Source organism: Ceratotherium simum, chromosome 33 (assembly GCF_057802395.1).
Source record: "Ceratotherium simum simum isolate JZ-2026a chromosome 33, ASM5780239v1, whole genome shotgun sequence".
NCBI lineage: Eukaryota > Metazoa > Chordata > Mammalia > Perissodactyla > Rhinocerotidae > Ceratotherium > Ceratotherium simum.
In genome coordinates this window covers 18,797,653-18,825,220 of record NC_141932.1, presented here as the reverse complement: position 1 = coordinate 18,825,220, position 27,568 = coordinate 18,797,653, and the positions used below count along the sequence as shown (strand labels likewise).

Sequence of the window (27,568 nt, the reverse complement as noted above, 5' to 3'; positions counted from 1 at the left end):
GGCCGTGGGCAGGGGAGACCATGGGGGGCAGCTGAGGTGGTGGAGGGGGCTGGGTGCTGGAGGGAGAGGGTGGGAGAGACTAGACACCCGGCAGTAGGGGGTTGGGGCGAGGGTGTCTGGGGAGACTGGACAAGTCTGAGGGGAAATGGGCTATCTGACAAATCTTGTCTAGTGTCCGAGGGGTGAGGTGGAGTTTGTGGGGGCACAGAGTGTCTGTGGGTTTCTGAAGGGTGTGGGATCTTTGGGGAGCAGTGGGGGGTCAGAGAGGAATGTGTTTAAGAGTATGTAATGGGGTGGGGTATCTGAGGGCGGTGTGTCTAAAGGAAGGAGTCTGAGGAAAGTGCTCTCTCTCAGAGGTGAGGTCTGAAGGTGTGGAGTGGTGAGGGGCTGAGGTATGGAAGGGGAGGGGTGTCCAAGGTGTGGTGTGTCTGGGGTGGGTGTCTGAGAAGACCAGATGTCTGAGGGTGCGGGTGTCTGAGGGCAGTGTCTGGGGTGGTGGGTTATCTGAGGGGGAGGGGCTGTCAGAAAGGGGAAAGGTTCTGAGAGACAGGGATGAAGAGGGGACGCGGCATCTTAGGGGGATGAAGTATCTGAGGAGAGGGGGATGTGAGGGAGTGGGGGTCTGAAAGGGAAGACTTGAGAGGGGAGCCAATCCAAGGGGGAAGGGGTGTCTGAGGGGGAGGCAGATCTGAGGGGAAGGGGTGTCTGAGGGGGCTGTCTGAGGGGGAGGCAGATCTGAGGGGAAGGGGTGTCTGAGGGAGGCTGTCTAAGGGGGAGGCAGATTTAAGGGGAAAGAATGTCTGAGGGGGCTAAGGGAGGAGGCAGATCTAAAGGGGAAAGGGTATCTGAGGGGCGCTAAGGGGGAGGTAGATCTAAGGGGAAGGGTGTCTGAGGGCGACTGTCTGAGAGAGGGGGCAGATCTAAGGGGAAAGGGTGTCTGAGGGGGCTGCCTGGAGGGAGGCAAATCTAAGGAGGCAGGGGTGTCTAAGGGGGGGCTACCTGGGGGGAGGCAGATCTAAGAGGAAGGGGGGTCTGAGGGGTGAGCAGTAGGCTTAGGAGGGGCGTCTGTGGGAGCACTCATGCAGGGCGCTGGGGGCTGCTCGGTGGGGTGGGGGAGAAGGGCAGGGGCCCGGCGTGGGGCGGGCGCCTGGTTCTGGCCCGCTCAGGGCCCACAGATGTGAGCAGGGGGCTGCGCAGGAGCTGGATGAGCCAGCCTGGGGGTCAGCTGGGCGGGCCTGCGGTGGGGGCGAGGTTCGGAGCGAGATAAATCGCGGGCAGCCAGAGAGAGAGAGACAGAGGGAGACCCAGAGACGCAGAGACAGACCGAGAGGTCAGGCACGAGCCGAGGGACGGAGAGACGGCGCAGAGACGGTGCGGGGTGGGCAGGCAGCGAGACCCAGGGAGCGTGAGTGAGTGAGTGAGTGGCGAGGAGCAAGGCAGGAGGCTGGGAGCCCCGGTTAGTGATAGAGGAGGCACAGAGTAAGGGGGAGGCTGCGGGAGGAGAGGCTGGGAGGGAAGATTGGGGGCACAGGGCTGGGAGCGGGATGGGAAAGATGGGGACCAGCAGGGCAGAGGGGTCTGCGGGAGGAGGTGGGATGTGGGGGGAGATGGCAGTGGGCATCAGGCTGGGCGGGTCCTGGGCGGATTGGGGAGCCCCTTGGGCAGCGCCCAACCCCCTGACCCCTGTCTGTCTCTCCCGCCTGCCCCATCCTGTCCCCGTGTGTCTGTCCCGGCCTCTCTGCAGGGCTGGCTCCACCATGGACTGTAGCTGCGTCTCCGACCTTCTCTTCGCCCCACCCGCCCTGCCGGCTCTCTGGACCCCCGGTAACTGGCCTGACCTCCCACCCACCCCTCTGGCCTCCCCAGCAAACTGGTCCCTCCTCTGCAGCTCTCACTCTCTTCCCCTTGCCTCCCCGGCTCTGCCAGAGTCCCCCCCAAATACAACCCCTTAGTGAAAAACTTGGCTAAAACTTCACAGTCAGATGTCCCTGCCACCTGCCTGCTGGGACAGAGGGTCTTTTGGGGGGTGGGTGAGATATTGAGGTTGGAGAGGGACAAGGATCCGGGGCCTGAGGTCCAGAGGTCTCTACTGTATACATCTCAGCCTGCTCCCACCCAGGACCTGCAGGCAGAGAGAAGCAGGGAGACGAGACAGACAGGCACTAATGGAGCAGGGATGGACCCCGAGGGGGCACTAGGTGAGGCGCTGGTGGACAGATGGACAGATGGGACTACCCAGGCAGGGGGACATGGAGACACCACCCAGCCAGCCAGAGCCCTGGGAGAGAGGACGGCTTGGTTGGAAGTGGACACTCAGAGCTGGGGATGTGGACAATAAGACTGGCTTGGATGTGCATTTAAGTCCAAGTCACAAGCCCCGTACATGGGCAGTGTGTGTGTGTGCGTGTGTGTGCGTGTGTGGACTGAGACTCTGTGCCTGGTTATTTGGGGTCTTGGAGTGTGTCTGTGTGTCACACTTCAGTGTTTCTGGAAGAAGGGGGTCACACTGGGAGAGTGTGTGTCTGCACAGCATCTGTCTTGCTGTGAGCTGGTGTGCCTGCTTGTACATGCACAGCGGAGGCTACCTGAATGTCTCTGGGCTGGGTGTGTCTACATTTTAGGAGTGGGGGGGTGTCTGTCAGCTCACCGAGTGTGTACCTGCCTCAGTGGGGTGAAGAGCCTTCGCCTGTCCCTTATGGGTCTGTTGTGTGGTGAGGCATTCCGAATGGATGTCTTGGTGCATTCTGGGCTGTGTGGGTGGGTGCCCCCTGGGCCCCTGTGTTGGGGGCTGTGTCTGTATTGGTGCGTGTGTGTGGGTTCTCACAACTGTGTGTCACTGAGTGTGACTGAGTATTGGGGGCTGTCTGTCACAACGTGTGTGTCTGCTGCTGAGGTTGTGGGTCCTCTCTCTAGTTGTGTGTTTCAGCAGGTACAACACATTTGAGGACATGCATTTGAGGACAGGTGGTGTTTCTGGGTTGGGTTGTGTGTCTGCATGTGTGTGCCCAGTTGCACATTGTCATCTTTGGGGTCCTGTGGATGTGTCTGTGATACAGTTGCTTCCCCACTAGGACATGTTCTGGGTGTGGAATGGGCCAGAGCCCACGTGTTGATGGAGCCCTGTCATCCGAGGTACAACTGAGTTAAGAGAAAAAATCTCCCTTCAGGGAGGAAACTGCCTGGCCTTCTCCAACCTAGGCAGGCAGGCATTAGCACTGCCTTTTATACACCAAGCAGCCTGGACACATCTTGCTTCTCCTTGCTTCCCACTCCTGAAATTCTAATAAGTCAGAGAGGGCAAGGAACTGCTCTGGGACCACACAGCAAGTGGATAGGGAGACCTGATCTCCTAGCTCAGCATCCTCCTCCTCCCCAACCTCCTTCCCTTTCTTGCAGGCTCTTTATAGGCTAATTCTGCCTTCTGTTTTCAAGCCTGGGTCTGGGGTCTCTGAGGTGGGGGAAGGGAACAGAGGATGTGGCACAGGAGTGAGCACAGAAACGGGACCCTGGGTCCAGGGCCTTCTGGATGGGAGGTGAGATTTAGGGGTGGGCAAGACCCCCCCCCCCCATTTCCACCCAGCTTCTGGGCATATTCGGACAATGGAGTGCAGGACACCCATGAGTGTGCAACGCGTAATGCTGAGTGAGCTGTGGGTGTTACAGAGTGTGGGTGCCTGCATGGGGTTTGGGAGGCTGTCCTACTGTCATGGTGTCACCCTGTGTGTGCCTTTCTTGGTTGCTTGTGTGTCTTGACAGGTTGACACGTGTGTCTTGATGCTGCACTCACTGTCTCCACCACACTGTGTGTCATTTGGGCCTTTGGGGTGCTGTGTATCTCTTGTCATGGTTGTGTTTTTAGTGGGTCCCAGTTCTGAGGGGCCTGAGATGTGTAATTGTGAGTGTCGGGATGGGTGTGCGATGCTGGGTGTCTGCCGTGTCCACTTTGGTGGCACATTGTGCATGGTGTGTTGTGTTCCAGCAGGAGTGTGGCACTCTGGTGCATCTGTGTCCCCCGGTGTAGCTGGGTGTCCCTCAAGGGTCAGTGGACATCTGTGTGACGTGTGCTGTGGGCATCTGCAGACACACACTGCTCTCAGACCGACACAGCATGGATGCAGGGAGGGGACATGGGGACGTGAAAGGCATGTACACGGAAAGGGCCAGAGACAGGTGCACACAGGCCGTCTCGTCTGGATGTGCCAGGCTGGGTCATCTGGGGGCTTTGGGGAGAGATGGAGCAGGGGGCCAGGGACAGGGAGGAGGGGAGACAGCAAGAGACAGGCATTTCAGAGTGCAGGAGAGACCAGAGACCTCCCGGGCAGGGGACCTCCCCAGGATTGGGGCACAGTGGGGACAAGGGCTAACCCCTGGGGTTGGGGTGCAGTGGGAAGAGGGCTAATGCTGTGGAGGGGGTGTCCTTCCCTGCAAGCTGCCCCCTCCCACAGTCAAGAATGCAGGAGACTGGTCCCTCCCACACTCCACCCCAGGACACTGAACCTGGGAGAGTTGTGCCAAGGTAGGGGATCAGGCTGGAAGTGCCAATCCAGGGGCCCCGATGACTGAGTTCTCTCTCACTATTTGGACAATTTGGGGACTAGACACCAAGTGGGGTACAGAGTGGGAACTGGGTCCCTAAAGATGCCTGAGGCTGGGTGGCTGCTCATCAGAGACTGGGCGTTGGGGGAGGGCTGGACGCCTCCTGGTTCCCAAGTCCAAGCAGGACCCAGAGCCCTGGACTTGGCGTCCTGACCTGCGGCCACTCCCCTGCTTCTGTCCCCAGGGTTTGCCTTCCCAGATTGGGCCTACAAGCCGGAGTCGTCCCCTGGCTCGAGGCAGATCCAGCTGTGGCACTTTATCCTGGAGCTGCTGCAGAAGGAGGAGTACCAGGGTGTCATCGCCTGGCAGGGGGACTACGGGGAATTCGTCATCAAGGACCCCGACGAGGTGGCTCGGCTCTGGGGCATCCGAAAATGCAAGCCCCACATGAATTATGACAAGCTGAGCCGGGCCCTGCGGTGAGGAGGGGCTGGGGGCCTGGACTCCCACTTTGCCCCTTCTCCCCTCACTGTCCCTCTGGACCCTACTCCCAGGGACTTCCCCTCAACTCCCTGGGGCAGAATGCCAGTGGAACCCACCACACGGGGCGCACAGGGCCGTGGTCCTCTAATTCCTTCCTTGAGAGTAAAAGGAAGGCAAGGAGGAATGAGGGGAGCCCCGGGCGTTGGAGCCACACAGGCCGGGATCCCAGCCCCGGCCTCACCCCTTCCTTACCCTGGGACCTTGGTCAAGGGTCTTCTGTGAGCCTCAGTCTCCTCAGATTGCTGTGTTCTGTGCACTGTGCCCGGCACTGTGTTGGGGCCTCCCCAGCATCGCCCCCCATTCTCCCTCTCCCCATAGCTACTACTACAACAAGCGGATTCTCCACAAGACCAAAGGGAAGAGGTTCACCTACAAGTTCAACTTCAGCAAAGTCGTGCTTGTCAATTACCCACTGTTGGACGTGGCGGCGGCCACCACGGGCTCCCCACTCTTGCTGACACCCGGTCCCTTTGGGGGAGGCCCTGGGCCAGATGCTCCACCCCTCACCCCTGAGGTGAGTTAGTTAGGACATGAGGGTCCCAGAACTGGGGCGTTTGGTGGCCCCCCAGCCATGAACCCCCTGGGGAGGGCGCAGCCAGTCTAAGCGGCACCGCCTCCCTCACCTCCCTCTCCAGACCCTGCAGACGCTGTTCTCTGCCCCACGCCTGGGAGAGCAGGGGGCCCGGGCACCCCTGTTCACCCCCGAGACAGACAAGCTGCGTCTGGACAGCCCGTTCCCGTTCCTGGGCTCCGGTAAGGGCCTGGGGGTCCAGGGGTGGCGCCGGGGGGATGCTGCAGGTGTTTGAGGGAAGCGATGAGCAAAGACAGGGAGGACAGACAGGATGAAGGAAGGAGGCTGCTCGTGTCTGTGTGTATATGTGTGTGTGTGTATGTGTATGTGTTTAAAAGCCAGAGAAGGCACAGAGGAGGGAACTGGAGAGGGGGACGGCCTGGGATAAGGGCTCTCAGGGGCACTAAAGGAAAGGGGAGAAGAGTAGGGGAGGTGGAGGAGATAGGGGGAGCCACATGAGGGTGCGGAGATGTAGTGGGGGGAGAATGGGATGGAACTTGGCAGGGAGGTGGCACCGTTTACTAATGCCCAGGCAGGCCCCCCATGGTAGAAGTGTGGTCCAGCCTGACCCACCCCCTGTGCCCCCCAGGTGCCACTGGCTACTCCAAGCCCCCTGGCCTGCTGGGTCCTTATGGCCGCGCCTTCCCAGAGTACCCCTGGAACTTTAACCCATACCTCACTGGCCCCTTCCCCAAGTTGCCCCCTTCTCTCTACCCCCCGCACTTCTACCCTAACCCTCTGGCCAGTTCCCTGGGCCACCTGCCCTCAGCAGGGGCAGGGGGAGGCCCCACAGCCCAGCCCCTACTGGCTGCAACAGGGGAGGGCCTAGGCCACGAGCGTCCCTCAGGCCTGACAGCAGCCCCCCGCCTGGCACTGCCGGGGGCTGGGGGTCCAGAGGCCACACTGGGCGGGAAGGAGGACAGCGACTCGGAGCTGGAGATTACCGACGTCAGTGGCTGCAGCTCTGACAGTGAGGGCGATGAGGGCCCCCCTGTGCCCCCCAAAGCCAAGGCGGGCAAAGGGGGGGTCGGCAGCTGAGCTGGCATGGGGTGATGGATTCTGCCGAGGCAGGGACCAGGGCAGCCGACTGTGCAGCATCTTCTGTCTTCTGGTCTGCCCTCGATGTCCCGCCCAAGGCCCAGGACCAGCCCTCAGCCCCTCCCAGGGCCGGGGCACATCACTGCCCCAGTCTCCTTCCCCAACCCCAGAATGAGGGTCTCACCTCCCTCTCCAGAGGGGGAGAGGGAATGTGATGGCCTCCAGCCTCCTCCCCAGGTTCCAGTTTGAGGGGGGTCCCTGCCTGGCCCCACTCCCGAAGTGCAATACGGCGCCCAGCCTCCCCTGCCCACACACCCCCTGTGCTGTAACCTGCGTGTTTGTGTGGCCGTGACCCCCCCCTGTGCCGGCTCCAGTCCTGATCCCCCATCACACAGGCCCCCTGGGGACAGGGAGCTCAGAGCAATAACCCCGCCCCCAGCCCCCACCCAGGAGGGCCCCCCCCACAAGCTCCCCACGACCCCCAACAGCCACTTCCAGAGAGTTTACTACAAAAATAAAAGAATGGAAAGGAGCGTGAGATGTGGGGCACCCAGCGTTGTGAGTGATCATGGGGCTTGGGGGTGGGAACTGGGGGTGTGTTGGGGGGGGTGCCCGGGGAGTAACTGCTAAAACACAAGAATGAACAAATGAACAACTGAAGAAAGGCAAGAGGCAAAGAGGCAACGTGGTGGGACAGACGCAGGAAGGCAATGCCAGACAGTAACGGAGGGTTCCAGACGCCACTCCAGGGCCCCCGCCCCACCCTCACAAACACAGACCTCTCCTTAGATAATATATATTAAAAAATAAACCTCCAATTCAGGGTATAAAAACAGAGCAAAGGCACTTGGGGGTGGGGGGTGGCCCCCCAGGCAATACTGAGATGGCCCGGGAAACTGGGGTCACCGTGGTGCTCCCTCGGAATGAAGCCCTGAGTCTCCCAAGCAGAAGGCAGGAGAGAAGGCCAAGGCCCATGGGAGGTTGGCGGGACAGTGATCCCAGCTGGGCCCGCCCAGGCGTGGCCCCGGCAGCCTGGCACCTTCTCCTCAGGCCCTTGGGGTTGGAGATGCTGCAGCAGCTGTACGGTTGGGGGGTGGCCCTCACGTCCTCTCCTTCTTGCAAAAGGCCTGGCGGGATGTAGGAGAAGAAGGGAGACAAGGAGAGAGAGACGGGGAGAGGGAGTTGGAGATGGAGAGAAACAAAAAGAGGGGAGAAGAGAAAAAAGAATAAAAACAGGGGAGAGAAGGGGAGAGAAAGGGAGGGTGGGAGAGAGAGAGACAGCTCACCAGAGCCAGGGAAACAGGAACTGACGGAGAGATGGAGAGACAGGAAGTGGAGTTGGGGAGATTCAGAAAGACAACTATGGAGGGAGAGAAACGGATGGGGCTGTGCAGAGCGGTGCCCATTCTGGTTCTTCCTCCCTGGGCAGCACTCGGACCCCCTGGTCCCTCACTCACCTGCCTGGGGCAGGAGCCTCAGGTACAGCCAGGCTGGGGGATGGTGTTCTCCCCAAGCTGAGACAGAAGGACTCGCAGGCGACAAAATTCCTCCTCCACCTCCTGGTTGGGGGGTCATCAATGAGAGGGGTCCCTCCATTGAGTTAGCCCCTTCCTTCCCCACCCCCAGGCCACCACCTCCAGCTGTTTAATGGTCTCCTCCAGGCTGAGTAGCTCCTCCCGAATTTCCTGGGTCTGTGCCGGGCTCAGGGGGCCACCCCCTGGGACCCCCTCTCCTTCACGGGGAGGCCCCGCCCCGCTGTCTTCCTCCACGGGAAACAGGAGTTGCTTCAGGGACAGCACTGGCCAGGGGCAAGGGGAGAGAGTCAGAGGTGGAGCTGGGGCTGGGATGGGGAATCCAGAGGGGGACAGGTGAGGGGTGAGGGCTGGGAAAGAGGCCAGGGGCCTGCGGGCAGGAGGGGAGGGTGGACGCTGGGCAAGGCTGAGCTTTGGGTTAGCCAGGCCTGCAGATGGGTCTGGGGGATTCAAAAAGTGGTGCAGAGATGAGGCTGGGGCTAGGGTTGGGGAGAGGTGAGAGGGCACCAGGGATAGAGATGGGTCCAGGGAGAGGCTGAACTGAAGGTCAAGGAAGGGACGGAGGCTGCAGAAGGAAGAGGGACTTGGGGTACCAAGGACGGTGGTGCGGCCAGGGTGGTGGGCACGGTGCATTTGTTTCTGGCAGTGGGGCGTGAGGCAAGTTGGAAAGCACCATTTGGGCAGGTGGCGGCCCTGGAGGGGACAGGGCTGGGTTACCTTTCCCAAGGGCCTTGGCAGCGAGCTGGCCCTCAGGGCCGAGTCTGCAGAAGGGCAGGAGGGCGCTGGGGATTCTCTCGATCCGGCCTGGGCGGAGGAGCAGGGAGGGTACTCAGATCCTGCTAGGCTTCCTGTGGACACTCCCACCCCCACTCGGCGCCCCTCAGGCTCACCATCAGCTGGGGGCATCTCACGGCCACAGCTGCCATTTTCAGAGCTGCTGAGCAGGGGTTCACGGGTGCTGGGGGGAGGAAGAGCTAGGTGACATCACGGCCTTGGCCCCGGGGGGCAGCAGGGGCCAGGAGACAGAGAGCTGGGGAGGCCCGGAGACAGAGAGAGAGGTTGAGGCTGGGAGACAGGGAGCCAGAGGCCTGGAGAGGAGCCAGACAGGCAGTGGTGTTGTGACACATGCACACATATGCACACGCATGCACTACACACACGTGCGCGTGCACACACACACGGAGACAGGGCTGGACTTCGGGTTCTGGGGATATACAAGGAAGCTGCCCCCGGCCCCCCGGCCCTCCAGTTCCCTCCCTGGCCCCTCACCTGCTTGGGCTGGGCCGGTGTTTGTGGCGGGAAGCAGGGGCAGGCACCTTCAGGGATCCGGCGGTCTCGGTGATGAGGGCACACCAGCTGGGGAGACAGGCCAGCCCCTGGGCAGTCAGAGCCCCCAGAGTCTGTGCCACAGCCTCCCACCTCCCCCAGTTCCCGGGGACTCAGGGGCCTGGGCTTCCTTCTCCGCCCGCGTTCCAAACCCAGAATCCCTCACTTCTTCCGCTCCGACACTGTCTGCGCCACCAGCTCGTATATCTGAGCCTCCTGATCCCAGGTAAAGATGACATAGAAGGCTTTGTGATCTGCAGTGGGAGGGAGAGGTGGGGCTCAGAGCCAGGGTCACCCAATGTGCACCCTCTGTGAGCACCAGCTGGAGGCTGCGAAGCCCTCAGTGATGCTGGTGCCCTCAGGGCCCCCACAACTCAATTTGCCCCTCCTGTGCCCTCCTTCCAGGCCCTCCCTCTCTCACGCCACAAGTCTCCCACCGGCTCTACCTACAGAACCCCTCGAGCCACTCCCACCACCGTGGTCCTGGTGCAGTTTCTTGGCAGCACATTTGCAAATCCCTCCTCACTGGGCTCCCAGCTGCTACCCCTGCTCCCCTACAATCCCCAAGTGGCAGCCAGGGTGTCTTCAAAATACTGATCAGAGCTGGCTCCTCTGTGCAAAAACCTGGGGCAGTTTCCCATCTCACGTAATAAAGCTGACAACCCGGCCTGGCCCCTGGTCCTGCCCAGCTCTCAGGCCTCTCTCTCATGGCCTCGGCCTCAGGCCTGCCAAGCCTTCCCGCTTCTCAACCTCTGCAGCGGCCTCCCTTTTGCCAGAACGCGCATTCCCAGCTCTCAGAGGGTCCTGCTCCCCACTCCTCAGGCAGCTCTGCCCGGGGCCCCCCGGGGCCAGGCCTCACCGGTGGCCACCTCCCGGGTCATGGCGGAGGTGAGCCGCAGCACCGGCCGCAGCATGGTCTTGCCGTCAGGTGTGGGTGTCAGTGTCCGGCTGTGCGACTTGAGTAGCAGCCGCTCGTCCTGGCGCTGGAGCAGCAGCAGCAGGTCGTCCAGCAGCAGCACGTGGACCTCTGCGGGGGGCGAGGCCCGTGCTCAGCACTCCCCACCTGAGGCCCGCCCCCTTCAGCCCCCGCTCGCTGCCCTGGCGCTCACCCACAGCCTTGTCCTTTGTCACCCGCCACGTCAGCGGGCCCTCGTGAACCAACTTCTTTTTGGTGATGTCCAGGTTCTGCAGGCAGGAAGGAGTGACGGTCGGCGCAGGCAAGGGCGGGGCAGGGGAGGGTGGGGGTGACTGTGAGGCCAGGTACTGCAGTCAGGGTCAGGATGGGTACCCCAGCTGGGAATGGGGAGGGGGTCAGAGCTGAGGGGACACTCTCCCTCCCTGGGCACATTCTCAGAGAATCCCCTGAGAAAGCAGGGCCAGAGCAAGAGAAGAGAAGAGAAGGGGGACCACCTTGAACTCGCTCAGCATGGGGTCGCTGCTCTGCCGCAGGTGGGACAAGTCCAGGCGCCGCTGATAATCTTTGAGCCGCTGGAACAGGAAGGGAGTGTCAGGCGACAAGCCAAGGGCTGAGGTTGACCCACAGTGATACTGTGGGGGACAAGCCGAGGGCTGGGCCTGACTTCCAGTGACCCTGAGGGGGAAGAGCTGAGGGCCAGGCCAATCCTTGGACAGGCAATGACCCTGAGGCGGACAGCCCAGGGCCGGGCTGACCCTTGCACACACATGCCCCACTGCCCTAGGCCTCAGGGCACACCCAGGCTCACCAGCAGGTCCTCCATGTCACGCACGGCTTGGTTGACATGGTGCAGAATTTCCCGGCAGCACTCAGCCGCCAGCTCCACTTTCTCCCGTTCCGCAGACTGTTCTGTGGGCGAGGCGGAGACCAGCCCCAGTGAACCCCAACCTTGGAAGCTCCTGGTCCTGCGGCCAAGGTTAGAGACAGGAGAGCCGGGGCCCAGCAGGGTGATCCGGGCCCGGCAGTACCTGTGTTCTGCCCGATGCTCTGCAGGAGCAGGGGGTACTTGGTCAGACGCTGCATCTCTGTGGGGATCATGTCCTTCAGCTGCAGGCGGCGGCACCGTGGCCGGCTCTCTGCCTCCTGAGGGGACAGCGGTGCTGAGGTGGCCCATGCTTGGGCTTGCCTTGGGGACCGGGACACCAGTCCCCTCCTCCCGGGGACTCCGGGGCCCACACCCGCACTCACCTGCACAAAGGCACAGAAGCGAGGCTCCTTGCGCTGTTTAGCTTTGAGCTGCTCTAAGGCAAACGACTGGCGGCTGCAGAAGCGGGAGGAGATTTTCTGGAACCATTTGCCCTCAGCACCATCAAACTACAGCAAGATTCAGGCCAGGGAAGTGTCTCAGGTGGGATTGGGAAGAGCGGGGCCTTGGGGATGGCAGCCTAGACAGGAGGACAGGGCTAGGGGCCTGGACCCCGGGTCTTGAGGGGGGAAAGGCCTGAGACCTGGCCTCCTGGGGCCTGGATTCCAGGTCCCTGGCTGGGAGGAGGGGATAGGGGCTGGGCTGGGCGCCCTCACCCGGGCCAGCAGCACATCTCCGATCTCCTCAATGAGGTAGCCACTGTCCTGCCTCCGCTTCATCAGGTGGTCAAGGAACAGGGCTGCAGGAGCAGAGAGGAAAGGGAGAGCTCTGTCAGGGCCGAGAAGACTGTACATAGAGCTACTCAGGAGCTGGTGGGGTTTGGGCTGAGTCTGATCCAGTGGGCCTGCCCCCTGCCATGCACTTGTTGATGTTCCCCCTAGAATGTGAGCTCTGGGGGTCCGGGGCGGGGTTGTCCCCAGTGCTAGAACAGAGGCTGCCCACGCTAGGCTCCAGGTCTAGCTGCCAAAGCCGCGAAGGAGGGAGCTGGCGGTGGGGTGTGCAGTGGGGCCGCGGCCCGGTACTCACAATGCACCTCGATGAGCTCGTCCAGGCTGGGGAAGATGTTCTGTAGCTCCTCCTGGGAGAAGAAGCCCCCTCCCGCCATGGGCTGGTAGAAGAGGTCGTGCAGCACCCGGAGCATGCGCACGTGGGCTGCCTCCGTCACCAGCAGCTCTGCAGGGTCACCAAGCAGGAAGCATGGTTGGGGAGGATGCAAACTAGTGGGGGGCGGGGGTGGGGGGCGTCTGAGGCAGGCTGAGGGAATGAGAAGGAGGGGACAGGATGGGGACAACTCTCTCTGGGTGGAGTTATTTGCCCCTGAAATAGCCATTGAGGATTCCCTGACGCACTGCTTTTCCCTTTTGGCCGTGGCAGACAGCCAGGGTGACCAATGGTCCCAGCTTGCCTGGCACCAGCACTGGTGGGTTTCCCAGGACATGAGATTTTCAGTGCTAAAACTGGGCAAGTCCCAGGTGAGTTGGTCGCACCACCACCAGCAGGCCTGCAGTTGTGTTTATGTCTAACCTTCCAGGAAGTTTCTCAGCCTTGGTTTCTGGCAGAATGATTATTCCCTCTACACACAAGTTGATAGCCTCAGATCCAGAGGTCCCCAGAGGGTGCATGCCTGAGTTCCAGGGTCCCCAGAAGTCCCTGGAGACTAAATGCATGATTCTGTGTGTTATATGTATTTTTCTGGTCAGAGAAATTGCTATGCTGTCCGATGTGGTAGCCACTAGTCATTTGAAGAGCCACTAGCTCTTCAAGTTTTAATTAGTTAAAATGAAATGAAATACAAAATTCAGTTCTCAGTTGTACTCGGCACATTTCAAGCACTCAACAGCTATTAACTGGCTGGTGGTTACCATGTTGGAGAATGCAGATATTGCACATTTCCATCATTCCAGAAAGTTCTGTCCAATAGCACTGCTTATGTTTTGATCTTATCCTTAAAAGGACCTGTGACCCAAAAAGTATTCATCTACTGCCCAAAAAATTCTGAATGAGTACCCTCCTTGCTATTAAGTAATCTGTAAATAAACTTCCAAACAAGCTTCCAGAAAAGTGTTCTACTTTTGCCAAACATTCTCTACACACAATTTGAAATAACAGAAAGGAATCAACATGGGAATGATACTCCCATCGTCTCTCTGCCCAAAAGCAAGCACTGCTAATAGATTATCTTCCCAAATGTTTCCCTGGGGAATCCATCTTTCCCTGGAGCAGTTAAGAGCAAGGTAACAGCAGCGTTGCATTCAAACGCTCTTACTTTGTGCCCAACCCTTCACGCTAATCATCTCATCTTCATGACATCTTTTGAGGTGGGAACTATTACTGCCCACGTTTCACAAATAAAGAAACAAAGGCTATGCTGGAAATACAATTGTATATATTGTTTCCGGTTCTTAACATCAGCACTGTCCTGTACTACTAAAAATTCTCTGGAAATATCACTTTGCCACCACAAGCCCGTTTCATTGAGGGGCTGTTCTACAATTTAGTAACAAAGGGCCCTCTGTCGGACACAGGCTGTCTTCAAGTTCTGTCTGTTGTAAGTGACACCCAGACGGACATCTCCCTGCATCTGCCTCTCTCTCTGCCACAGTGGATTGGGTCCTACGTCACAGTGGGTTGGAGGGGGTGGCACTCACCGCTGATGACCTCTTGCCGCTTCACCTGGCTCTTGGGCAGGCTGTGCAGGGTGTCTGGGGGGACGAGCTCCCGCCAGCCGGGGGGCTCCTCGGGTTCCAGCTCTAGTCCCGACCGCCCTGGCTCCCCCTCATCTCCAGGCTCGGGGCTGTGGGACAGAGGCCTTGTTAGGACCCCAGCTTGGGGTGTCCCAGAGAGGAGCCTTCAACTCCTTAGTGTCCAACCCCCTCTGTGGCCTCAGCATTTGATGCTCCCCAGGTGACCCATGCTGCAAACCACCCCAAATTTCTAGAAAGAAGCGTCCCCCCCGCCCAGTGACAACAGTCGGCCCTCAGCATCCGATACCCAGTTCTCTTTGACTCTGGCAACAACTCCCACCCTGCTGCCATCCTCCCTGACTCTCCAGGCTGCCTCAGCAGATAGGGGGGAGGAGTGACGTACGTGGCTCGTCGGGCAGGGCCAAGCACGGCCGTGGCAGAGCTGGGGTCCATGTCCACGTCACTCCGGGAGCGGCCCCCACCCCGGCCCTTAGCCCCGAGGCTGCCCCGGGAAGGCCGGCGGCGGTCACTCACCCGCAGGCTCTCCGAGCGCCCCAGACGCCCCGATAGCCTGGACCCCGAGGCCAAGAACAGAGTCAGGCAGAGACCAGGACAGAGATAGACAGAGACCAAGACAGAGACAGAGACAGGGAGAGACCCGGACAGAGACAGACAGGGAGAGACCAGGACAGAGACAGAGACAGGGAGAGACCAGGACAGGGAGAGATGGGAAGAGACCAGGACAGGGAGAGACAGGGACCAGGACAGGGATACGGGAGACCAGGACAGGGATCAAACATGCAACAGAAGAGAGAGTCAGAAGGAGCAGTGGGATTTAGGGGTGTTGGGGCAGTGGGGGTGGTCAGGAGGGATACTGAAATTTGGTGGGGGAGGGGAGGGGAACCCAGTTTGAGCACAGGACTGACCCCTCCCTTCCCTGAGGCAGGGGGATGGGGCAGAGCTGGGAGTTGAGGTGGGGAAGAGGGATTCAATACTTAGCTCTTCAGCTGGGAGGGTGATGTCCCCACCCACCCCTCGCAGGGGTGAAGGGGAGGGAGTGGCCCATGGGGAGAGGGGAGGGGCTGGGAGAAATGGGGGAGGGGCTAGCCCTCCCCCGACCCAGGGCCCAGGCACCCACCTCTTCCACCTTCTGGGGAGAGAGGGGCACAGGGTCAGAGGTGAACCCAGATGGAACCCAAGTCACCTCCCCACACCCGCCAAAGTGCCCCCAAAGCAGCGGCACAAGGACAGGCAGGGGGCAGAGCCTGCCCCCCAACTGTGAGGGGGACAGGGCCCCCAGGCAGGGAGCACAGAGGGTGGGGGATTGAGGGCAGGGGCACCAAGAGGCAGGAGCAAGGCAGCCGGGCTGGAGGCTTAAAAGAGAAGGGAGAACAGTTGCAAAAGTGAAGGGATGCAGGGAGAGGGGCTGGGAGGAGCTGGGGCTGAAGACAGAGGAAGAGGAAGGAGGAGGAGGAGAAGGGGAGGAAGAAGGAGTGAAAGGGGAGGAAATGAGAAAAGAAGAAGTAAAAGAAGGAAAAAGAAGGGAGAGAAGAGGGAGGAGCAGGGCAGAGTGGAGATGGCTCGGAGGCAGGCAAGTGCAAATGGCAGCGCAACCCCCAACACCCCCCACCTCTCACCCCGCCCCAGGAAGCTCGTTCCTGTGCCCAGACCCCGCTGCTGCCCCCCGGCCCTGGGCACCTCTCTGTATCAGCACCCTCCTCGGTGCTCTCGGCGGGCGCTGGGAGCTCCAGGCTTGCTGGGCCCTGTGGGGGTGGGTCCCCCAGCTCCAGTGGGCCATCAACACCTGTTGGGGTGGCAGAGGAGAGCAAGGCTGGCTGGAAGGCCCCTGTGGTGGCGAGACCCACACTCTGGGGGCCTCAGTTTCCCCCGCCATGGAATGCGGGGGGGGGGGCTAAAGCTGTCCCATGCCTGGCAGGCACCAAGTAGCTGCTCTGTCGTTAAGTGGGGGTGATGGACAGATGGAAAGACCACTGAGAACATGGCAGCTGGGACCAGGTGGGTGAAGATGCCACAGAACTAGGGGAGGAGACTGGATGCTCTGCTTGACACCTCCACATCCATCCATTCTCTAGACCCTCAATGGTGACGTGCAGGAAGAGGATATACCCCATTTAGAGAAGAGGAGACAGGCTCAGAGAGGGGAGTGACTTCCAAGATGAAACACAAGTAAGGCACAGAGCCAGGCTTTGAACCCAGGCCTGGTCAAGTAGTTGTCTGAGATCCAAGGGGCTGAGGGCCACAAGGACTGTGAGAAGTGAAGTTAGCCGGGCTGGTGGGCTCATTATCTAAGGGACTCGGAGAGGGTTCTGGGAAATGAAGTCATAGGGGCTCATGGGAAATGTAGTTTAAGGAGGTGAGACACAGGTCACCAGGACAGAGGTCAGAGCCTGGGGGGAAAGCTGAGGAAAGGGTAAACTGAGGGAAGGGGGTGGTTATTAATAACACTGGTGATCAGGAGCAGGGAGGAGCAGATTTGGAGAACCTAGGGGGCAGTTTCGCTGGCCCCAAGTTGATATCTGAGGGGCTGGCAGCACCACTGCCCTGGGCCCAGGTCTTCATAGAATCCTGGTCCAGGAAACTCTCACCTGGTTCCCGGTCGGGGCTGTCCCCAGACAGAGGGTGCAGAGAAACTCCGGGGGTGTCCTGCCCAGGAGCCCCGACATTCCGGTCCCGGGAGGGCACCCCCAGGCCTCCCTTCCGTTCTGTAAGGCCTGGCTTCTCAGCTGGGGAGACAGCGAGAAAGAAAGCGGGAAGTGAGACTCCAGGGACTCTAATTCACAACGGCCTGGGGGATCCAAACACTGTGCTCCAGCCCCATCCCGCTATCCCCCCATCATGCAGGAGACACCCCCCCACCTCCCTCAGACCCAGGAGGGCCCCCTCCCTCCCCTCTCAGGTTCCCAGGATGGAAGCTCTGGCTTCAAGATCATTACCATCAGTCTCGACTTTAAGGTGTCGAAAATCCGGGGCTGAAATGAGAGACGGGACTGTGAGGTGGGGCTGGCGGGGGACGACATGGGGAAGCTGGGGTGCGGCTGAGGCTGGGCACCTCACCCTGTGGCTCTCCCCGGTTCCAGCGTGCGGCATCTAGCAAGCTGCTCAGTCCTTTCTTGGTCTTGGTCGGCTCGTCTGACCGCCGGGTCCCCATCACCTGCGGGAGGTGGGGGAGAGGACAAGGGGCTGGGCATTTCTGAGATGGCAACAAAGTGAAATCGGACCCCAGGGGTGCAGAGTCACCAGGCTCCCCAGGGGGTCTCTGGGGAAGAAAGGGCCAGGTTTGGACACTCAGGGAAGCACCTTTTTTCGGAAGAAATTCCTCCCTGACTTCTTGTCCCCGCTCTTGGTCCGCACTCCAAGGTGGCGCATGTACAGGCCGATGGCGTTGACCACAGCGGCACTGTGGGGAGGGGATGGTGAGGGCCCCAACACGCACAGACGCGTACACTCCCATGGATGCACACACTGCTGCCCTCACAGCTTTCCCCTCCGTGCTCGCTTCCCACCCCAACCCCAGAACCACTTCCTGCTGAGTGTCTGAGGAAAGGAGAGAGGGTTCCAGAGGACTGGGCCGGGGATGTTGCTCAAAGCTCAGGCCCCCAAGCCCCTAGGCCCCCAGCCCCTCCTCCCTTGGGCCCAGGAGACTAAACCCCTCTCCCCCTGGCCTCTCTGTTTCCATCACCTCTTTTCTTCATCGGTAGAGATGGTGTGTCTGTAAAGAGAAGGAAGAAGCTTGTGACAAATTTGCTAAGCCTGGGGTCCCTGTCCACCCAGCACAAATATCCATGTTGCTGTTCCCTTCAAAGCTGGGACAGGGAGAGAGAAGAGGCAGAGAGGGGGTAGTGGAAGCAATGGGGAATGAGGATCACAGGAGGGAGCAGACCCTCTCAGCAGGGCAGACGGGGCCCAAGCGCCAGGCTTGAACACAAGACCATGGACAAGACCAGGAAACTACAAGGAAACCCCAAAGATAGAAAGGGAAGATGCAAACCAGATGAACTAAAGTGCCAGGGGGACCCGGAAGTCAGAGGACAAGCCCAAATGCTAGGAAATGAACCCTGAAGCTGCCGAGGGAGCCCAGAAATGGAATGGGGCAGCAGAGGGCACCCCGGCAGCTGGCCCCACTCACTGCATCTCCTCCAGGTGGGTCAGCAGCTGCTCGGCCACATGCCGCTCCCGGGCCTCAAAGCTGGCGCGGTCCCGCCCAACCCAGGCCTCCAGCTGGGCCAGCTCCTGCACCCAGGGCGTCATGCCCATGAGCCGCTTAGAACGGAAGTCCTCCAGCTGCCGGCTGACGGTTGCCTGCTGGCTCTGCACCACCTCCTGCACGAATTGCCGCTGGATGTCCTCAGAGAGGAATTCGGGCCGTGTGCGGTCTGCAGGGACATGGTGGGAGGCTACGGGCCAGTTCCCTGGGGCCCGGCTCCCCACCCACCCTTGGCCTCCAACAGGAAGGAAACTCTGCTGTCCAGGACAGCTTGGGGGTTTGGCCTTCCTCCCTGGGGCTCCTGGGAGGGCTGACCCCAGCTAGGGACCTCTCCCTCATCCTATTGTCCCCTCCTCCTCTCCTTACCAAGTTCAAAGGCGACAGAAGCAGGGACTGGCACCCGCAGAACCTGCTCAGGGGAGAGAATGGAGTAAAAGAGAGGACTCAGGAGTGGTGGGATCAAGCCTGGTGGGAATGATGGTCTGAGGGGAGGGCGTGGTCTAGGGACACCAGGCTGGCCCAGCACAGGGTCTCCCCAAGCCAGCTGCCCTCCACACTGCCCTCCATGCTGCCCTCAGCGGGGCGGAAGCGGGGAGGAGCAGGGTGGCTCTCCAGGGCCAAGGGGAGGGGCGACTGGGGCCCCTCGAAGGTGTCTCTCACCGCGACCTTGTCCAGGAAGCTGTGGTAGAAGTCGAGGAAGGCCTTCTTGACCTCCTTTGGGCCCAGTGAGCCCAGCATGTCCGCGTGCAGGCAGCAGAGCTGGGGAGACAGAGTGGGACCTGTCCTCCCTCCCCTCCCACTCAAACCACACTCCTCCTTGGAAAGCCTCAGGGCTCAAATGCCACCTCCCCTGGGAAGTGCTCCCTGATCTCCATCATCCCCTTCCTGGGGCCACCATGACCATTTGCTAATTTTCTATCCCGTGAAATGGTTCTCTGTGGTTCTGTCTCCTCCCACTACCACCACCACCACCAGCTACGCTAAGAGGGCTAGGAGTATACTAGATGCTGTTCTAAACCCCCTACATGCATTAACCTGTTCATTCATAGAGACTACCGTTATCCAATTTTACAGATGAGAAAACTGAGTTCAAGAAACTTGCTCAAGGTCACACAGCTAGTAAGTGACCAAGTTAGGATGGGAACCCAGGGAGCCTATCTCCACTATACTCCATTGCTTAGAAATACTGTGCATAGCCTGAGAGTTAATATGTGTGTACGAGGTTCTGATGCATCTAAGTCCCAGACAGGGTCCAGGACACAGTGGGTTCTGGGGAAGTATACAAGTGGATAAGTGGGGCTCACTCCTTCACTCATCAAGCGTTGCCTGCGTGTCAGCCTTATGCTGGGTGACACTGGCAATGCAGTGGGGACTCCAACCTGTCCTGGCTCCTGGGTGGCTCTCGTCAGGTAAGGTCTCAGCGTGCTAAGGGCTCACATCAGTGAGGGTGGGACTCTTTCTCTACTGTAAACACTTTCAACAAATCTATGTCTGCCCTATCCTATAAAGGAAAACTCCACAAGAGCAATAGGAAGCAGCCCAGGGGACCACAACTATCTCTAGGCTACTCCCCAGGCCGATGAGGTGAGGGAGCGGCATGAGGACAAGTGTCAAAATACCAGAGGTCATCTGAGTCACTCCAGCCCAGCCCCTGGCCCTCAGTTTCCACATCTGTAAAAAGACACGACAGTCAGCACCATGGCTGAGTTCCAGGAGCCCGAGTTCTAGAAACTCCCAGGATCAGGAGGGGGACCCTCTTGCCCAGACGGCCAGAGCCTCCATGCACCATGGGAGGGGCAGCCACTTTACTGGAGAGAAGGCAATTTCCTATTTTCTTGCCAGTTTCTCTGAAGCTTTGGTGTCAGTCAATGTGCTCTTCTTTCTGTGCCTCCAGGCGTCCCTCCCTGGCATTTTCATCAGTCTCCTTGTTTTCTGGAGGGCTCTGCTATGCATTTCCAGTACAATGCCATGTACTGGGCTAACCCCCATTCGCGGCCTGTGTTGGGCTGCCCTGGGTCTTCTTGGGATAGGACCCTTGTCCACAGAGTCCCCCTCCAGCCAGCGCTGTGACTTCGTCCTTCCTAAAACACCTGCTGGATTCTCTAGACTCTGCAGGTGTGTCCAGCGGCACGGCTCTGCATCTGCACCTCCCAGGAGTTTTCTGCCTGATACAAGAGGTTTCTGGATCATCGATTACATTTTCTCTGCCTTGTGAGCTGCTTGCGGTGGTTCCTTGTTTCTGGACCAGGGCCTCCTGTGCCACCTAGACCCGGGAAGGCTAACGGCTTTCTCCCAAGCACCAGCCCTAAATGAATGACTAGGGGCACCTGATGAGAATGCATGGAAAAGGATTTGATTTCCAGTCCGTGGGAAAGGGTACTGTCACTGATGGGTGATGCTGCCACAGGCAGGGAAAAGGGGCGGGGGGTGTGGTTTCTGCCAGGCTGCTGGATTCCCTGTTGCTCTCTGCATGGCCCTGCTGTGTGTACTCTCCCGGCCTGTACTCACTGCTCACTGAGATTTATATGGGGCACCTGCAATCTTGTCTAGGCCACATGGCAGGCTTTCTGGCTATTTCCAGATCTCATGCTGTGCATTCTGGATCTGTTTTCCAGACGCTCTCGGCTCACCTTCAGTGGTCTCACTCATTGAACGCTGTGGCCTGTCCTAGCCCCAACCCTCCCTGTGCCTACCCAGCCCCGCCCTCACCAGGGGTCCCGGCTCGAACTGCAGGGCCACGTGCTGCAGGAGGGCCATGAGGTGGGCTGGGCGCCGCTTCACCTGCTCCAGGCTCTGGAACTGGCTGTTTTGCTCCTCTGCATTCTGGGGGTGAGGATGGGGGTGGGGGATGAGGTGAGACAGTGGGGAGCACAGGAAGGGCTTTGGGCTTGACCCTCCCCCTCCGTGGCACTTCCCAAAGGATCCAAGCTGGGAGGAGGGGGGTGATGATGTCTATGCTGTAATGGTGGCAGTCATGACAGGTACTGGGGACAGTGGATGAGATTTAATGTTATAAAGGTAGGTGATGAGGACAGACATTAGTAGAGATGAAATGGGGATCTGTGGTGTAATCTGTGCTGTAATTGGGGGGGCAGCGATAAAAATTGGGGTTCGGGGCCGGCCCTGTGGCTTGGTGGTTAAGTGCGCGCGCTGCGATGCTGGCGGCCCGGGTTCGGATCCCGGGTGCGCATCGAGGCACCACTTCTCTGTCCATCCTGGGGCCGAGTCCCACATGCAACAACTGGAAGGGTGTGCGGCTGTGACATACAACTATCTACTGGGGCTTTGGGGGCAAAAAATAAATAAAATCTTTAAAAAAAAAAAAAAATTGGGGTTCGAGTAAAAAGGCTGGGAGTCTGCTGTAATGGGGGGCAGCAAGAATGGGGTGAGGGGATGAGGAAGGAGGTACTGGGAAGGTAAGAGAGAGATAGGCAGGGAGAGGAGGCAGGGGGACAGCAGCTGAAGATGGAGAACTGGACCTAAGGCAGGAGGGGACACTGAGGAGGGGACTTAAGGGCTGGGCCCAGGGGCCTGAGACAGAAGGTATTCCACCCTCCTTCCGCCTCACCGTCTCCAGCTCATTCTCAAAATCCTCGTCCTCAGCCCCGATGATGCTGACGGGCACCAGGCCAGGCCGGGGGTGCCCTGGGGCCTGTGGGAGGGGAGGGGTGGCTTCAGCCAACAGAGCTCCCCACCTCATAGTCCCCCAGTCCCCTCACCCCTCAGCCTCTCCACTCACCGCCCCTCGGGCGACGTCTTCGGCCTCCATGGGCTGTGCAGGGCTGGGGGAAGAGGAGGGGCTGCGGTTAGCAGGGTGGGAGGAGGCAGCAGAGGGCGGTTACTCACAGATTCCTGGCCCAGGTGTGAAGGTGAGTAAACAGCCTCCCCCCACCCTGGCCTCCGCAGCTCAATGGGGCCTCTGTGTGGTGACAAAGAGCTCTTCAGAGCCCTTCAGAGGGGGCGGGAACCCAAGGACAGGGAGCCTTGTTGGGGGTGAGCTGGAGGCCCAGGAGCCTGGGTCCATGAGAGCTGTGGCCATGAGAGCCTGCAATTTGGGGTCCCTAAGCAGGAGGGGGCTGGGGGCTCAGACTTTTGGATCTGAGGGAAGAGGGGCCTGGGGGCCTGGACTCCTGGGTCTGAGGGAGGAGGGGCTGGGGGCCCGGACTCTTAGGGTCTGAGGGAAGAGGGGGCTGGGGGCCCGGACTCCTGGGTCTGAGGGAGGAGGGGCTGGGGGCCCGGACTCCTGGGTCTGAGGGAGGAGGAGTTGGGGGCCCGGACTCCTGGGTCTGAGGGAAGAGGGGGCTGCAGGCCCGGACTCCCGGGTCTGAGGGAGGAGGGGGCTGGGGGCCCCGACTCCTGGGTCTGAGGGAGGAGGGGGCTGGGGGCTGGGTCCTGGGGAGACAGGGCATGGAGGAAAGCAGAGTTGGGAAGGTTAAAGGAGAGGTAGGAGGGAGATAAGTGGGGTGTAGGGGGATCTCCTCTGATCTCTGATAGGCTTGGGGCAGGATGTTGCCTCTGAACCCACCAGCCCCACTTCCTGTGACAGGAAATCACAATGGCAAATCCCCCAACCCCCAACTCTCTCCACATAAGAAAACAAAACTCTGAACCCTCCTCCCTCAGAGACCAAGAATCCCGGAACCCCGAAATTCTTTCCCTCAGGGACGTGGTATCTTTCCTGGCTTCCAGTCCCAGACAACAAGGGACTGTCCGCACCCTACATCTTGTCAGCTCTCCTTTCCTCAGACAGCTCTCCCTGGCTGTCTCTTCGTTGAATCTGCTTCATGTCTTTGCCTCTCGTCTCCCTGTTTCCTCATTTTTCTCTCTCCCTTCCTTCAGACTCGTCTCATTTTCCCCACCATCTCTGCTTCCCCTCCCTCCTCCTCCCCCCTCAGCTGCTACACCCCATCTCTGCTTCAGTTGCTCTGTCTTTCCCCCATCTCTCTTCTGTCTTTGCCTCTGTTTTCCCACATCTGGTTTCTGCAGCCACCTTCCCGCACCTCTCCGAGTCGCTGTCTCATGTGCTGTCTCTCATCTCTCTCTCTCTCTCCTCTCTTGCTGTTTCTCCCATCTTGTCTCCCTTAGAGTCTCCACTTCTCCCTGTTGTCTTCCCACCAACATCTTCTGTGTCCTTAATCAGTCTGACTAATGCCACGCGAGCCCATGTAGGCAGGAAGGAGCTGTGGAAACAGGGGTGGGGTGGACTAGTGGGGGAGCTCTCCCCACAGCCCAAAGCTATTTATAACCCTAGTCGCCTGAGACCCACCCTTCCCTCTTCCACAGGCCTCCCTCTTCCACAGGCCTCCTCCCTAGCACTCAATAAATGGTAGCTGCGATTTTGATTATGATCATTAAACAATGATGTTCTGCAGTGTCCAAATGCCATCCTATGGGTTCACCCGAGCAGGCATCATTTTTATTCTTTTCCATAAAGTGTATTTGTCCAACATCCAAACTTGGGTAACTTAAGATTTGAGCATTGTTAAATGTTCACATAAATAAATTTGCAAACCAATGCAGAAAAATAACAGTAATTATTTATTATGAGAGCCGGACTTACATAGCACATGCAGGGTGCTGAGGATGGCTCTAAGTGCTTCTCACATAGTAACGCACTTAACCTCACAACCACAAGCACCCTATGCTATTATTATTCCCATCAGAGATGGAAACCTTCACCAGGCCACCAGCTGCAACTTCTGGGCTGGAAAACATGACCACGGACATGGAGGGTCCATGCTTGTCCTGCTCAAGGGTGGAAAGGTTCCACAGAGGTGGGGAGATTCCAAAAGGGCAAAGGAACACACGTTATCCAAGCGAATTTTCAATGCCAGACAGGCCCTGAATAATGCACTTGACACTATTATCTCCTTTATTCCTCAACACAATAATATGAAATACTAGCTAACACTTAATATGCCCTAGGTGCCACTTAAACGTATGTGCCAGGCACAGCATTACTGCTTTATAGGTATTAACTTGCTCAATCCTCTCAGTGACCCTGTGAAGTCAGTATTATTATTATTATCCCCATTTTACAGAGGAGGAAACTGAGGCACAGATTATAAGGGACAGAGCCAGGATTCAGACCCAGGCAGTATGGCCCCAGAGTTTATACATTTACCTACTGGAAAGTGCTGCTTCAGAGCATGGGGAACCCCCACCCCAATGTTAGGAAACTAAAATCTGAATCAAAGCTGAGCCATATCTGGTCTCCTTATGAGGTCTGGGAAGTCAGGGATATGTGGGCACTTTGGTCTGGGCAGGACGGAAGCTTAGACTCGGCTGCTCCACAGAGGCCTGCGGCTCAGAGAGGATTTGGAGGGGGAAGGGCGGCTGCTTAGGAGATAGATTCCCCACAAAGGCTGGGGAATTATAGGTTGAAGCTGTCAGATGGATCTATAGGCAACAAGGCCTGTGGTCCAGCAGAGGGGGTGCTGTGTGCATGGGGCTGTGGGGGGTCGGGGCAGGTTTAGAAGGTCGTTAGAGGTGGGGACTCCTAGAGCAAAGCAGGCACATGGGTGGCTGGGTTCCATGCAGGGCTCAGGGTCTATAAGATACTGGGAGGATGGCTCTGGTTTCCAAGAACCTCTGGAAGCCTTAACCTAAAATATAGAGTAGTCAAAGTGCGTCTGTCAGGGGCCCTTGGAATGTATAAAGCCCCAAATTCTGGTTGACACATGGTAGGTCTCCAAGGATCCGGGGATCAAACAGAACCAGGATTCCATAGGGAAAGTAGCCAGTCTATAGGACCTCTGGAGACTTAAAATGGGACCAGAATTCTATAGAAGCGTGTGGTGGTCCCCGAGACCCAGGATCTACAGGGTCTCGGATTCTAGGGATGCTACTGATCTATGGGGATCCTACGTCTGTAAGGAGCCGGGTCTCCATGGGGGGCTAGTAGGAACCTGGAGGGTCCGTAAGACCTTGTAATCTACATGGAACGTGGCGGGTCTACACGAGCCCCAAATCATACATGGGACATGGCGGGTCTACACGGGCCCCAAATCCTACAGGGGACGTGACAGTGTGCATGGCTAGGGATGCTGGGGCAGACGTGCGGAGTCAGGGTCTGACGCCCGCCGGGGGCCGCGTCCCTCACCTGCTTCAGGTCGGAGGAGAAGCCACCGCAGCCGCCAGAACCGAAGCCTCCGCGCGCCGGCTCCGGCCTCCCCCACCCCTGCCTGCGAGTCACTCTAGCCGCCCCAGAGTCCACCTTTGCTTCCAGCTCCACTCCTCCCGCCAGCCGCTCTAGCCCGGCCCCTGCCAGGCTCCTGCCCAGGCGACTCTACTCCTCCTGCCGGCCGCTCTAGCTCTCCACCGCGCCACGCTGGCCCGGTAGGGCCGCTCTGGCCTGTCTTGGAGGGCTGGCGTTTCCGTATCTCGACTGCCCCCGAGATTCTCCTGGGCCCCGCCCCCTGCCCCCTGTCCCCCGTCTGGACGTGGGGATGCTTCCATCCCCTCCGCCAGGGCTCAATCCGAGATCTCCGAATCGCCCCGGCCCTTAGCCCCCGGACTGAGGTTCCCGCCCTATCTGACCTCCCTAACTCGAGGACCAGGTGAATTCCTAACTGTCGTACATTAATTCTCGCCGCACTCCGCACCCCCACCCCCGCACACTTTCCACTGCGGCCGGAAAGCAAAAGTCCTGGGTTCGAGCGTACCTTTCCCTCTGATATGCAGTGTAACCTGGGAAAAGTAATTACTTCTCCCCCGGCCTCAGTCTTCCCATCTGTACAATGGAGGAAGATCTCCAGCTCTGTCTCCTACAACCCATCTCCCAGGGTCTAATTAATGGTGTAGAAAAAGAGCTCTCCAAGAACGCGTTCAAACGCGTTCTGCAATTTGCAGCTTCACCGCGCCCTACGGCGTTGTTATGGTCGTTTTTATTTTTAGGTGGCCCTAAAGCATGCGGGATTGGAGGGCGGCGCTTAGCGGAAAGTACCTGCGAGTTCAAATCCCAGCTCCACTCGGTCTCACGATGTGTGTGCCCTGTGTGAGTCGGTTCTGCTCCCTGGGCCTCAGTTTCCCCACCCGTATAATAGGGGTGATCATCCGTCCTCTGTTGGACAGTGGGAGGCCTTGACCCCGGCCTCTCACCCCTCATCCCCACTGGGCACTCGGCAAGCATTACTTCTCCGGTCTTTGCCCCCTTTGACAGATGGGAAAACTGAGGCACAGGGAGGGGCGGTCGCGGCTCAGCGGGGCCGCCAGGAGGCCCCTCCGCGGCCGGCAGCGCCCCAGCCCCTCCCTCCTCCCCCCGCTTCCCCTGGCCGCCGAGGGGAGGGAGGCCGGGCGGGGCCGGGGCGGGTGTACCTGGTGTCCGCGCGGGGAGGTGACCGGCGGGGCGCCCGAGGTCGGGCTCGGCGATCCCGGGCCCTGGGTCCCGGCTCCCGCTTCCTGGCTCTGGCGGGGCAGGAAGTTGGGGCGTTTTTCCGGAGGCCCCCGCCCCGCCGCCCCTCCCCGCTTCCTGCCCGCGCCCCGCGCCCGCCCGGCACCTCCGCTTCCTTCCCCTTCTTGCCGGCCGCCCGCCCCTCTGTCCCAGCTCCGCCCGGGACCCGCGGGCACCGGCGCCGCCCCGCCCCGCCCCGCCCCGCCCCGCCCCGCCCCGCCAGACCTCTCCCGGCCTGTCTGTCTGTCGGTCCGCGGGGCGCGGCTCCGCGTTTCTCACATCTGCCCGGCGTCCGCCATCGCCTCCCTGGCGGGCCTGGGGGCGAGGCTCGCCCTGCGTCCGCCTCAGTCTGCGCAGCAGCCTCCCCTGCTCTCCGTCTGTGTCTCTTGGTCTTCCTTTCTCTTTGCCTCCCTGTGTGTGTTTCTGCCCGTGTCCGTCTCTCTGGCCCTGGCCCTGTCTCTCTTTCTCGCTCCCCCTTTCTCCGTTGGGGTCTTTCCCTCCCGCTCCCCCGTGTCGCTCCTCCTCTCTGTCACTTTCTCCCTCAGAACCCTTCTCTTCCCATCTCTGGGTCTCTGGGTCTTTCTGCATCTTGCTCACTCTCAGTCATTACCCCAACTGCTGCTTTCCCTAGATTCTCAGGGGTCAGCCTCTCCACATCCATTTTTCTATGGACCCTCCTTTCCTTTCTATCGCTTCCTGCTGTCTCTCGGCATCACTGTCTCTCTCCGATTCCCTGTCCCCTCATTGTCTTTCTCTACTCTTGCTCTGTCTCTCTGTCACTATATCTCTGTCTCAGTCTCTCTCCATTCTGTATCTCAGAAACTCCACATCTCTGTCATTGCCCCTGGGTCTCCCCACCGTCCCCAATTAGGGCCACAGA

The 27,568-nt window shown here is 59.5% G+C and overlaps 2 protein-coding genes across 2 annotated transcripts; one reads left to right on the top strand and one right to left on the bottom strand.

The window, feature by feature from the left end:
• Positions 1 to 1,748: 1,748 nt before the first annotated feature.
• Positions 1,749 to 7,077, top strand: ERFL (ETS repressor factor like). Its single transcript, XM_087422291.1, has 5 exons — positions 1,749 to 1,824; positions 4,781 to 5,015; positions 5,398 to 5,593; positions 5,715 to 5,832; positions 6,240 to 7,077. The coding sequence occupies exons 1-5, from the start codon at positions 1,758 to 1,760 to the stop codon at positions 6,686 to 6,688; spliced, it is 1,065 nt and encodes a 354-aa protein (XP_087278417.1). The 5' UTR covers positions 1,749 to 1,757; the 3' UTR covers positions 6,689 to 7,077.
• Positions 7,078 to 7,470: 393 nt separating this feature from the next.
• On the bottom strand, positions 7,471 to 26,749 carry ARHGEF1 (Rho guanine nucleotide exchange factor 1). Its single transcript, XM_087421656.1, is given in 31 exon segments — positions 7,471 to 7,559; positions 7,561 to 7,601; positions 7,603 to 7,656; positions 7,658 to 7,815; positions 8,146 to 8,247; positions 8,938 to 9,024; positions 9,111 to 9,178; positions 9,490 to 9,576; positions 9,713 to 9,800; positions 10,406 to 10,573; positions 10,656 to 10,731; positions 10,957 to 11,034; positions 11,271 to 11,371; positions 11,491 to 11,605; positions 11,711 to 11,836; positions 12,044 to 12,126; positions 12,414 to 12,560; positions 14,036 to 14,181; positions 15,770 to 15,875; positions 16,678 to 16,815; positions 17,026 to 17,061; positions 17,147 to 17,243; positions 17,390 to 17,489; positions 17,772 to 17,801; positions 18,219 to 18,465; positions 18,663 to 18,705; positions 18,957 to 19,055; positions 21,006 to 21,119; positions 21,865 to 21,948; positions 22,036 to 22,078; positions 26,613 to 26,749. Coding segments are annotated over 30 exon segments (2,901 nt in total). The 5' UTR covers positions 22,066 to 22,078; positions 26,613 to 26,749; the 3' UTR covers positions 7,471 to 7,507.
• Between the last annotated feature and the right edge of the window lie 819 nt (positions 26,750 to 27,568).

Excerpts from the sequence above, each read along its gene's own strand:
- ERFL (XM_087422291.1), top strand. The coding sequence starts at position 1,758 with ATGGACTGTAGCTGCGTCTCCGACCTTCTCTTCGCCCCACCCGCCCTG. Across the intron at positions 1,825-4,780 it reads GCCGGCTCTCTGGACCCCCG|GGTTTGCCTTCCCAGATTGG; the intron begins GTAACTGGCCTG and ends TTCTGTCCCCAG. Across the intron at positions 5,833-6,239 it reads GTTCCCGTTCCTGGGCTCCG|GTGCCACTGGCTACTCCAAG; the intron begins GTAAGGGCCTGG and ends TGTGCCCCCCAG.